The 13,580-nt window shown below is 41.7% G+C and overlaps 1 protein-coding gene across 1 annotated transcript in view; it reads right to left on the bottom strand.

Annotated features, from left to right (window-relative positions):
* LOC120850425 (monocarboxylate transporter 13-like) overlaps positions 1-11,760 on the bottom strand; it is a 32,782-nt gene extending 21,022 nt beyond the window's left edge. The window contains exon 1 of the mRNA XM_040222903.2: positions 11,520-11,760. Coding sequence (XP_040078837.2) covers positions 11,520-11,760 — 241 coding nt within the window. The remainder of the gene's footprint in view (positions 1-11,519) is intronic.
* Between the last annotated feature and the right edge of the window lie 1,820 nt (positions 11,761-13,580).

The following is a 13,580-nucleotide window of genomic DNA, read 5'->3' as shown; positions in this document are numbered from 1 at the left end:
TGCACGAGCTGCGAAGTTTGTTAGGAGCTGAGACGATGATTCACAAGTTTACTCGGTTAGCCATTTTCTTCAGTCCGTGAGAAAAAATTGTGAATGTATGGCATAATGATTTTTGTTTTGTTCTGTCTCTTTGTTTTCGTCGAGTGTAAACGCCTTACCTGATTTCGCCTTGCCTGATTTCCCTGTGCGTTTTAGTCAAGAAACTTGACCGTCGAAGCTCGTTGGTATGGAATGCGAGCAGGATTTATAAAATATACAATAACGAGTTGGGTGAGACTAAACAAAAACTTGTACATTCTGCCACCTCCAGCGCTAAGCAATGTTAAACCACTTGAAAGACGTCAGGTTGTTTGCTCCAAAAAATAACTCATTTAAATACTCTCATTCTGTTCGAACTATCAGTGATGTGATGGCTGCGCCAATTGCGCCAAGGGGCTAACCCTGCTACATCCTGCTACATTTTGCCAAAATATGGGTAATCTGCGCCAAGCCTGAGCCAAAGGGCCAATTTTGGTCGCCTTTCAAAACTGAAACTTAGCTAAGTACCGTAACTGAGCATACATGGGCTAGGTGGTGCAAACGGCCGCCCGACACAAAATACCCTGCATCAATCGTCCATGTTTTTTTTGCATGGTTTTTTTCCGCCATGCCGTTTTTTCTTTCATGCTCTCGTCGTCTCGTAAGCGTTAGTCTCGTCTCTCGTTTTTTTAACGATAGATGGCGGTGTGTGTGTGTGCTGCGACGCTAGCGTGCTGGGTACCAGCCATGACGTGACGCTGTGAAACGAAACTATGTTTCGGCGCGGCGGGAGTTGCTTTTTGACTTGAAGCTCTCGCTCCTGAAATCAATGGCCACACGACATTGCAGATATGGTGCTTCCTAAACTGAAACATAAGGACCGCCGCATGTTCATCAACATTCATGTTCTTGTTTAAAACATACGCTGCTACAAAAATCCTTCTCTAACTCAAAGACTGCTGTGTCGAATTATTGATTACCTAGGTTTCTCTTGGTGGGCTTTCTTTCGAGAGGGACCCCGGTACGTGAAAAATGTGACGTGAAGAAAAGTTGAAGTGAGCTAAAGCAAAGAAGGGAATGTCTGCACGCTGAACCCTCAGAGCACGCTTGTTTGTCTCGAGTTCAGTCGTTGCACAAAGCGTCCCTGGCTCGCAATGTCTTGCATCAATGCGCTCAGGTTCTTTTTTTCTGTGTTTAGCTCGTGCCTCGCCTGCCGGCTTTGCAAGCATGCGGCGCTGGACTCTGTTTTGTCGCATGCTGGGCAGTTACAATTTGCATAGACTTTTGGCAACCAGTTGGCGACGGAGCGGAGAGGCATGGTTTTGGTTTCGATCGAACAGCCGTTTCGCTAGCGCGATGAATCACATGCACCTGCAAGCCTGCCGGAGTGGCCCTCACATGCATGCGAACCAACGATGCAAACATAATTGCATGACAGAGGCACCAGCCTGGATGCTTGCAATTCATTGTTTTACATTTAATTACTTTTGACGAAAATCTGGCACGTCGTTAATCAGTAAAACGGTAGCAAGCGGTTTTTCGGAATTGCTTGGCAACGCCTACAGCACTGTACACTTGTGGGATATCGCAATGTCTCTTTGGAGACATTGAAATTGGACATTCATTACTACCCTAAGCTAAAGCAAAGCTTGCTCCAGCCTTGCAGAATGTTTTGAAAAGCAAAAAGAAATGTGTCATGTCATTGGCAGTTCAGTTACATCTTGAAAGACTCCCAGGTGGCCAAACTTGACCATAATTGGTTTATTTCAGCGAGCAAGATTCCCTTCGCGTGTCCAGCATTTAAAACAAATATTTTTATTTTTATTAGAATATCTACTTTAAAAGCTACTTTTGCTGCTCCAAAACACTGTTTCGGCTGCTCCAAAGGCCACTTTTTCTGCTCCAAAACACTGTTTTGGCTGCTCCGAAAGGTGCTCCAAAACGGCTTAGGCCAATCACATCACTGAACTATTCATGATTGGAAGTCACTGCCTTCCGACTGTGCGCAAGCTTTAACATGCAACAGTTTTGACTCCTTCCTTAGAAGCAGGATGTAATTATCTCCTTCTAAGATGGTGAAAAATCGCTAGAAATGTTTCTTGAAGAAAAATGTAAGAAATAATTATCTATCACATAATGCCGCTAGTGAATTTAAGCCATTTCCAACGTAGTACAAACGTCTAAGGTTTTGAATAGGGGGCTTTAAAACAACGAAAAATAAAGTGGTGATTTCATTCCGTTTCAGCACCTTAAAGTAAATACGCCTCATATAGTATGTCGAAAGAGAAGCAACTGCATAGGAAAATATTTGAGGCCTTAAGTTTCCATCTTTCGTGTTACCTAGCTCCATGGCTACTCCACCATGAGTTCAATTTATTTAGCAAACTTCTGAAAGCAGGTGTTAAAATATCCAGTGGTTCGTTGTAACAGTTTTAGCGCTTGAACAATCTAAATATTGGGTTCAGCTGACTAAGATTTCTCGCAGTGTAAAATGTCGATGGGAGCCGTGCAGAGCTGCATATATACAGAATTTGGCCATCCATTGGGAAGTGACAGACGCAAACGAGAAAACGCCAGTGACCGAAAACATGCTGAGCATGTTCCAAGGCGTCTTCACAAATTCCAATGTGGCCAACCAGAAGCCGGAAATAATACCTTGGCGGTGGTCGCGAGGCGCAAACTTAATAAGTGCGTCGGAGTAACTCTCGGTGATTGAAAATATGGTGCATGGATGTTTCAATTGCGGTCATCTACAATCATGCTGGAAGAGAATGATCGACATAATTTGTACACCGGGAGCCGTGGCCATGAATCTGCAGTAAGAGTCCTTACACTCTGTCCGAGCAAAACAGAGTTGAGCACACATTCCTTTCTCACATCTAACTTCATGATCGTGATCAAAACATCACGTGCACCCTAGTTTCAGCCATGTTGGATTACTACATTTAACTTTTGCGCGTTTATTAAAACTATATACTATATTATTAAAACTATATTTCAACCTCCAACAGCTTATTAATCAACCAACAAGAATCGTTGCTCAGAGCAGCAACATACTGGACCTTTGTCTTTCTACAAATCCTGGTATTATTAATAACCTTTCATTACTTCCTGGGCTCAGTGATCACCTCATAGCACATTTTAATTTTTCCTTCCCTATTAAACGCAGATGCCCTCACCAGAAACAGATTAGAGATTATAATAAAGCTGACTACGCTTCAATTAACGCAGAATTAGAAATCTTTTATGATCAATTTCGTGAATCATTTCGCTTGCGCACAGTTGAACAAAATTGGATCCAATTTAAAAATAAGTTATCCTTTTTAGCCCGGAAATACGTACCCCTGGTTAATATTAAAACCGACGGACAAAATCCATGGTTTACTAAAGCAATTAGGAGAATAGGCAACAAAAAGAAGAGGTTATTTAAAAGAGCTAAGCTATCACCCGCCAATAAGGAAGCACAGAATAAATATGAAGAATGTGAAAAATTATACAGGCAAGAAATTACAAAAGCAAAATCGAAATTTTATGAAAAAGACCTATTAAAAGTATTGTCTGATAATCCTAAACAGTTCTGGAATATGATCAATCCTAAACCTCTCACCCCTCTCGCATTCACTGACAGCGAAGGACTGGCTTTAACTGACAAGCAGTGTGCTGATTGCCTAAATAAATATTTTTGTTCTGTATTTACCAACGAAAACCTTAACACTGTTCCGAAGCTTCATATTCCTAATCATCCACAAATGGAAGCGATTACTATTAACCCGTTCGGTGTCCTAAAAACTATCGAAAATCAGAAACTTACCTCAAGTACAGGGGATGAGCTCATCAATTCCAAGATACTATTTAACACCAAACACATATCATCTCTCTTCCTGTCTGACATTTTCCGTGAATCCCTTGCTTCTGGTTACATTCCCCTTGACTGGAAAATCTCCCGTGTCATCCCTATTCACAAGTCCGGAGACCGAAATTCACCTCTTAATTATCGCCCCATATCGCTCATTAGTATCGCATCCAAAATTATTGAAAACATCATATTTTCAAACGTCATAAAATACCTTGAGTCCAATAACCTTCTCAACGTTAATCAACATGGATTTAGGAAAGGACTATCATGTGAAACGCAACTCCTAGAATTCGTACATAACATTCACTCTAACCTTAACCATAAAAAACAAGTCGATGCCATCTTTCTTGACTTTGCAAAAGCCTTCGATAGAGTACCTCATAATCGTCTTTTGACCAAACTTCAGTATTTTAAAATTGATCCCCTTATCATCGCCTGGATATCACAATTTCTTTCTGGTCGCTCTCAATACACCGTCGCAAATAACTCCGACTCATCTCGAACTAACGTAACATCAGGCGTCCCTCAAGGAAGCGTACTCGGACCACTTCTTTTTCTAATCTACATTAATGATCTCCCTCTCTGTGTCTCTTCCACCATCCGCCTTTTTGCAGATGACTGCGTAATTTATCGCACAATCACGAATACTGACGATCATTCATCCCTGCAAACCAACTTATCATCCATTGCTCATTGGTGTGACACGTGGCAGATGTCGTTGAACTTAGATAAATGTAAAGTGCTAACCTTTTCTCGTATTTTGTCACTATCTTCTTACACCTACAATATTAACGACACTGTACTCAGTAGTGCTTCATCCTACAAATATCTTGGTCTTCATATAACCAGCGATTTAACATGGACCACTCATATTAATCAGATAATCGCTAAGGCAAATAGCACACTGGGTTTTCTACGAAGGAACTTAAGACTCGCCCCCCCTAAAGTGAAACAGATCGCATACCTAAATTTAGTCCGCCCCAAGCTAGAGTACGCTGCATCCGTATGGTCCCCGTGGCAGAACTACCTCAAACGAGAACTTGAAAGTGTGCAAAACAGAGGTTTGAGATTTATTTATTCTGATTATTCTTTTTACACTAGTGTTTCTGGTTTGCGAGAGCGAGCGAATCTTCCTGAGCTCGCTTTAAGAAGGAAGATATCTCGATAGACGCAGGTTTTCAAGATCTACCACCACAACCCTACGCTTAGAAAAATTTTACTCCCACGTCCCATTTCGTTTTTCCCAAGACTAGACAACAGCTGTAAAATAGAGCCTATATTTGTCTCCACCACCTCCTACGCCAATTCTTTTCTTCCTTTGACAATATTAGAATGGAATGCTTTACCTGATAACATAGTTACAACTAACAATGTGGATATATTTAAAAAGCTACTAGGTGAACATTTAGATCCCTGTGCAAATAATGCTGAGTCTTAACATGTTAATATCGTGCCCTTCATCTACTTTTTTATTATTTGTTGTGTTTATTTGTATTTTTATTGCTGCTCACCGGTTTGCATCCCTATGTTTTATATTAAAATGTTCAGTTTGTCATTCATTGTGTTCCTGCTCACGAGCTTGTATTACTGTTTTTATATTGAAACTATTAGTGACCCATCCCTTGTGTAATGCCCTGTAACGGGGCCTTCAAGGTATTATGAAATAAATAAATATATACCTATGATCAAAACTGTTTCTCGCAACCACCACTAGGGTATTCTATTTGGCTTTTGGTTGGTCAAGAGCGCATGCCGAGCCCTCTTTCTGCGCCTGGTGGACGCCCTGGTTCTAGCCGCGCCTTCAATTGGTAAAACACTCTTTATACATGACTTTGGAGCCGTGTAGCTACTCGCGGGACACTTATGCACACTTCAGCATCAATCAAACAATGCAGAGTTTTAAAAAAGAATAACAAGTCTGCTTTCTCCCACCTTTGCTGAAGGGCAAGTAAGTTTGCGCGTCCCAGCACTGCCTCATAGTTCAGATGCTCATTCTAATTCAAGTACAAAGATTTTAATATGGAGATGCATTTTTTGCACCCGTCATATTCTTAACGAGTTAGTTTTCGAGATGCCCTTTCACACAACTGATGCGTATTCTAACTTGGAACAACTCAATGAACAATAGAGTGTCAGGCAGATGAGTTGTCCGTCTCCCTTGTTAAGTGACATGCCATTCCCAGGGCTTCTGAAAACGCTCCAACTATTTTGTTTACGTGGTCATCAAAACGTAGGCTTGAATCAAGTCTAAAGCCGATGTCTCACGGAAGGCAGTAAATCTCCCCGGATACGACAAGCGAAAGAGCCGTTCTGGGTCTTTTGAGTAATTGTTATCACTTTTTTAAGGGTTTAGAAAAAACTTGTTTTGCAGTACACCAATCATTGACTCAATACATGTCGTCCGACTGATGCATTTTAATATCGGGAGCATAATAAAAAAAGTTGAATCCGAGATTATTACGAACAAATACCAATATTAATAATATTATTTTTTGCGTATATTGCCCAAACACAACCACAGTGGTCATTATATTGGACACCTCCACGAGAACACTATAAGAAAGAAGCAAAAATATACATGATCATACCCAAGATACTAATGTAAAAATAATATAGAACATAAAAATGAAAATTAGTTGGTAAAAAACGAATTTCTCGACAGGTGGCAGAAAACAGAGGCCGACTTACATAGGTCAAGATTCCGAGTGGCGTCAGCAAATACTTTACTAGGGAGAGTACATTCTACTCCCCGATGACACAATGGCCTCGGCTCGGACAGTTTTGGTGGAATTTGAATGACTAGATGATCAGCAACCTTGGGCTTTTCCGCATCGAATTGGGAGTGGTGGGAGGCGCCACCTATCGAAATGGAGGTCGCGGTTCTTAGGCATTCGCCGTTGGCAAAGGGCGAGCAACAGGTCGTTCGACCGATGCAAGTATTTGGTCAACATGTGTCGTAACTTGTTCCCTAAACACTTTTAGAGCGAAAGGATATTTGGGAAATGATATCATTTAAAGCGTCTTAATACACAACTGTTTAAATAAAATAGCAAAAGTTGATGAGATATTATAAAACTTAGAAATTTGTGGACACATTAAACCCCAAAATGTAATGTAACCTACGGGGCCTTTATGAACACGCAAAGTAACCCGTAGACAATGATGAGTTTTGCAACTTTAAAAATGTAATAGTCCAATAGTATTTTTTTTTTCGCAGTACAAGCATCTTCAGAAAGACGTGATAGGTGTCAGAAATCATTTCACCAGTGTCCCCAAAATAGATTGAATTAAAATGGACAAAGTATAATCAGTGACTTCGCGTTTAAAACGCATATTTCTTCAACTACGTCCCGGACTGGTCACGTTAGCGCATTAACGTTTTAAGTCTCAACTCGAAAAACGATAAAAAAACGAGTTGCAAGAATGTCTTGTGACATAGTATTTTTATTTAGTATTCTAATCAGAGTCGAGACTTAGAATTTGATTACGCGAATGTGACCAGTAAATCACGTATTCGAGAAACAGTCATGCTTTATATCTCAGGTCGCTTATGTTTGCAGACCATTTTATTACGTATCTCCAGCTTTATTTTGGGACACCCGCTAAATAAAAATGGACAGTATCATACAAACACTGACAATGCATTATTCCTCAGCCAACTCAATCTTCACATGCTTAATTCTTTGCTAACTTCTTTGACGACAGGCGGCGTTCTTGTGATTCCTGCTTATAGTGGTGCCCTGTTTTTCAGATGCGTTGGCCGAGCTCCTTGATGGCATGATTTTTTGCTTCAACCTGTGGTGTACAATACACTATTTTTAAATATCATGGTATCGTAAGGTACTGGTTGTGAGAGAGTTCCCACCACCAATGCCAACACAAGCATCCTGCTTGAAAACGTGTTATTTTGTTTCCTAATGGGTTCGTCGAGCTCCAAGCATGTTTTCATACCGAGAGCTCTGCATCTATAAACTTTTAAGACGTGAAAAGCTGCTCGCCAGCAGAAAGAACTATTTTGAAAAACTGGACACTTTGAACTAGTCCGAACGATTCTATTAGTAGAGCCCTGCGCGAATAACAGTTTGATCATCCAAATCTGATCCGTATCCGCAGTCTTCCTATCCGTATCCGAACCACATCCGCCATGTTCTTTAATAATTGTATCCGCATCCGATCCGCACATGCAGACTTTGTATCCGCATTCATAAAATTCGGAACCCTATCCGACCCTTAATCGGCACATTCATTTTTGATTATAAAATCAAGCATAAATTAAAAATAATAAAAAAAAACACATGGATGGTATACTATAAACCGTCTGCTTACCTTTGTAAAAAAAAGGAGCCCTGTGTCAGAATACGCCCTAGTAAAAAAAATCATCTGTATGAGAAATTTTTTCTGTACAATAAACGCATATGAATCATACAAGATATATAAGAACATATAAGAACATATAAGAACCATATAAGAATTATATGAGAACTATATAAGAATTATATAAGATATATAAGAACCCCATAAGAAACTTATAAGAAACTTCCCACTATTTTCTTATATGGTGCTTGTATGTTCTCATATATCTTATATTGTTCTTATATAGTTCTTATATGGTTCTTATACGGTTCTTATATGTTCTTATATATCTTGTATGATCCATATGAGTTTATTGGACATAGACATTTCTCATACAAATGAGAATTTTCAATAGGGCGGTTAAATACATTTGATCGTACTCTGTTCTATCGTATTTATAAAATAAGCGGTCATCCTTTCAGAGACACTTCGCATCGCTGGAAAGATGATCGCAGTTATAAGATCGTCTTGTGGGTCAGTTACAGTTACACGCAAATATGCGTCTTGGGGGTACAGAAGAATATAGTTATTTTCCTGTTTGCTTTGTAGAACGCAATTCAAGCAGATGAATATTTTATAAGCATGAAAATTAACAGAGGACAAATTAATAACATTCTATGATTTTATTTAGGCCAAACAATAAAGAGATGGGCCGGGGGGGGGGGGGGGGGGGCAGGCGCTCACTCATCGCAGCAAATTACTCGTGTATGCCTAATAAGGCGCGAGTACACCACTAAGAAAATATTACAATATTCAATATTGATGACACCTCCCATCGGTTTCAGTTTTAAACACGAATCCTGAACTGCATGCTCGGAACCATATACCTAAAAAAACAACCCAGTGCCAACTATATCGAGAAAAAAGCAAAAGCAAAGAAAACACGCTCACGCAACGTTTCATTTGTCGAGGTTGCTGCGTAGAAGAAACAGAATATCGTCAACATGAATAGATTCGGACAAGTTTGCCTCTCTTAAATTAATACCCTATAATGAGAAGCCTCTCTTGTCCAGCTCGCTTGCGCCTTCGCATTTAATTGCATTATAAGTCTCTTCGTTAGTGCAGATGATGGGGTGCAATGCACAAACTGCGCTACAAGAATGCGGTGCTGAAACTTGTGTTGGCTCAAGTTGCACCACTCCTGAGGATTGAATTCAGACTTCTCGATATACTTGTAAACGAAGAAGCCATTTGCAGGCTTCTAATATCTTGTGTCTTGTACTTTTTCTTTCTATAAAGAACGCTTTTCGTTCTTCTCCTGCCCAATAAGAATAGGCTTTCCCTGGACGACGGATGCTACTGCACGTTTTACATTTTCTAGGGACAGCATTTTTAGCGAGATAGAAAGTTTTAAAACGATGTTTGGTGATAATGGAATATTTCTGGATGTAAAAAACGATTGTTTCTCCGACTGGCCCCTTTTATCTACTAGCTTGCTCCTGCAATACATTCGATGGTGCACATAATAGTGCCACTCGCTTATTCACTCTACACTCTGCGGTCGCACACGTTTATGGGCCGTCTCGGCAAAAATGTGTAAATTCGCATCCACTGATAACCATATCTGATCTGCATCCGCAGCCCCTGGCATCTGCATCTGATCGCAATTCGCCAAACATTTCTCTATTTTTATCCGCATCCGCCAGTTCACTGCGGATATCCGCGGATGATCCGCGGGTATTCCGTGGACATGTAGGGCTCTAGTTGTATTAGCGATATTGTAGGAACATAGCCTATGGAGAACGAGGAAGTACTAAGCCATCTAAAGAAAGAGAGCTCGCGCTTTAGATTCTTTCAATCTCTGATAGTCTCCCTAGATATACGTGACAAAAAAAAATGTTTGAGCACACATACACTTCAATATTATCTCGAAATTACTCACTCCTGACTCTTCAAATAGGAGTTGCTGAAGTCGTCCTCTTGAAAGTGATCGGAGCACACACGTTTGTTTATCAAAAAATGCGGCTCAGTTTGATCCAGCCCACGCTTTTTGGAAACGGCGTAAAATCTGCACGCCTGCAGCGAACTGCACAGTCCAAGCGGCTGAAACGATATACAACATCCTTTAGTTGAAAGACATCAATTGAGCACAGGAACGGGATATCATAAATGGCGTCTACTCACATGCGTGGGACCCGAGGAAAACGAAGCAAGGACTTTTCCTTTTCCTACGATCCGCGGTTCTTGCAACCGTCCAACCTACTGGCACATCGGCGATCGGCTCCTTGTTACGATCGCCCGAGCAGAGCGACTCGGAAGGCGCGCATTCGTACACCAATGTCCGACTTGGCTCGACTTTCAAACCACGAGGGGGAATATTGGCGTAGCAGGCACGCCCTCTAATGCAAATGAGCGGAGTAGGATGCATTCCCCCTAGTGAGGTATTTGGCGTCACTGTAATATAGGCTCCTTGCACAGGACGTCACTTCCGTTGCCCTCCAAAGAAGAGGGGAAGAAGGAGCTCCCCTCGTATCAGGACCCTCCTTTGTACCTCCCGGATTTGTACAGGCGTCGCTATTCTCCCCCCAGAAGATTATAGAAGATTAACCTGTCACTCAAAATTCTTACAAAAGCAGCTTCCCTCTCCTCCTCTTACTTGGTGTTCAAAAGTGTGCGATGTGACGTCAGTGCAAGAAGCCTATAGCGACTGGAGCAGAAAGGTTGAAATGTTGCATGGTGGACGAATGCGTGGGGAACTGAAGATAATAAAGGGGGCTTAAAGGGGGGCACGCGAGGTCTGTGCGACACGCACAACAGTTCGAGCCTAGACACCGCCGCAGTCGGTTGTCTTATTCTAAATCTCCACAATCTGGTGGAGATTTAGAATAAGGTCTTGTAAGGTCTTGTAACGTCAGGCCACGTGACATCAATTTCCCCGCCATATTGAGTGGAAACTTGAGTTGGTGTATAGATGACGCTAGGGAAACTAACGTGACGTCAATTTTCCAGCTATCTTGAACGGGAAACTTTAGTTGATTTATGTGTCATGTAATGTCAGATCAAATGACACCAATTTTCGAACTAAATTTAGCAAGTAAACGGAATCAGGAATTAGGTCGGGCGACATCAATTTCCCCGCTAAATATAGCGAAAGATGCACGGACGGACAGACGTATAAAATTTTGGCATTGAGGTTCCCTTAATATAGATTTATTGCTTTATAAAAACGCCATATTAAATTTACAGTCAGGCGGCTTTAAAATATTCCGGTGAAATCGCATTTACCTCATACGTCTGCACGGTCATTTTTCTTTGCTTAGTGACCTGAAAAAGTCCTCGGCAGCCAACGTACCGGACAAGTGAGACAACACCCATATGACGCTGCTGGGCCACGTAGCGGCCTCTCGGGTGACGCCGTACTCTTGTATGAAACCCAGGTAGAAGAAAGACGAGTTGGAGACGGTGATCGTGATGAAGAACGTTGTCAGGAATCCCAGTGCGGCTACGTGCCAGCAGGAGTCGACTCCCGGTTTCTTTTTTACCTTGCTCTTTAACTTCAAAGACGTACGCGGACTTGCTTTTGCGCAGCCCATTATTAATCTGAAAGAAGAGGAAAAATGCAGTACGTTTAACGAACAAAGAAGGTCTGTTCGTTTCGCCTGAACTGGCTGAACTAGTTCAGCAGCGCAAGAACTGGCGCATCCGATTCAACCGGAAGTTGCACGGCCGTTGCTCTGGCGCGTTCGATTCATCCCAATCCCGAACTAATTCAGACCCAGTTCCTCAAAGCTCTTCACCGGCACCGCAGTTTTCACCGGCACGAGAGCAGATGGCGCTTCCGGTACCATTTCTCGAAGCTCTTGTTTAAATGTCTGCCATGTTTAACATTAACGCCAAGACGGAGGTTACTTTTCCTCTCATTGATGTAAACAATATACCCCTCTGGACGTAGAAGCGAGATACTAACTAAAGGCATAATTGTTCGCTCGAATACGACATTTTTAAAGCGTCTTTCGCACGTGCCCGGGCATGTTTGGCTTCCTGTGGTAAATGTTGAAAGATTGGATCACGTAAATTGCTTCATTTTGATGATACGTGGTGCTATGTTGATATTCTTATTAAAAGACGCAGAACAAGTATTTCTCTTGATAGCCCCCACCTGCAGTAGCTCGTGGATGCAGACTGACGACTACGATACATTGCACAGGTCTGCGATTTAGTACATTGGCAGTCGCATTTACCCGTAGCTGAGAATAATAGTACTACGAGCTTTGTCCACTGGTATTTGTGTCCGCGCACTAACAAACCTAAAAATAAAATAAAAAACGATAATTGGCATTGGCTTTGTAGTTCCACACGTATCTTTTTTGCGAATAAGAATGAACGCTTCAGCTTGACTTCCAAGCGAAGGTAGATAACTGTTTTGGCTAATGCGAAGCTTTTGTGAGGCCATTCGTTCTTGAAGGGAGCGCTACCGCGCTCTGACGCCAGTAACACCCGACGTGGAATCATCTTGATGCCGCGTATCAATTCTAATGATAAACTCGAGAGACTTAAAATTAGTATACTATATTGCTATAGGAATTTTAATTCTAGCGTGGCGCAGTTGAACGACACGAACGGTTATGGAAACGATATGAAATAGACGGTAACCGTTAAAAATGTAGACAAGAACACATTTCGTGCTGAAAACGTGCTGAATAAAGAAACGTTGACAGAAAATATTTCATCTATATACTTTAAAACTAAACAAAGCGCGAAGGAGCTCATTAAACTGCGAAGAATTTAATATAGCATGCGACGTGGCGTGGAGAAACAAGCGCGACCAGATGCAGACCTCACCGTGCGCTTCCGCTCCGGAAGCCAATCACAGCGCCAGTCCTAACGCGGTGGCTGCACACGTTCTTCGCCGCCGCTGTGTGACTCCGGCAGTCCCCTGACCTCAGACAGAACTAGTTTAAAATTTTCTAGCCGAATTAAACAGACCTATAAAGAATAAAATCTTTGGCGTTCAATAGATTTCGAGCTTCCAATATCGGTGCCGTACATTCCGGCGTTTTAAAATTGCGTTTCATTCCCAAGTGATATATGATATTCGTAAAATATATGATGTTCCGAAGGGTCGTTGCCGGCGCAAAAAAGTAATGAGAAATTTAATAAAACGTACAAAGCATGACGCTCAAACTAGTAAAGGATGAAAACCGATAACGCCAAGCCTTAGTTATGATCCGTCCCATGACGTCATGAGATCCCGTGAGCCACACCGCACGCTCCTGTGAGCCACCGTTACTCCAGCTGCTTGCACTTGTTTCATATCCTTCCTGTGGGCTCAAAACATATTTGACACATTTAAAAAAAAAACCTCCTGCTATCACAACTTTTGTAACCCTCCCCTGTTTGGGCAGCGCTGCTG

The sequence above is a fragment of the Ixodes scapularis genome, unplaced genomic scaffold, assembly GCF_016920785.2.
Source record: "Ixodes scapularis isolate PalLabHiFi unplaced genomic scaffold, ASM1692078v2 PGA_scaffold1__304_contigs__length_218370807, whole genome shotgun sequence".
NCBI lineage: Eukaryota > Metazoa > Arthropoda > Arachnida > Ixodida > Ixodidae > Ixodes > Ixodes scapularis.
The sequence above is the reverse complement of the archived record's forward strand: the minus strand, read 5'-3'. Positions and strand labels throughout refer to the sequence as shown.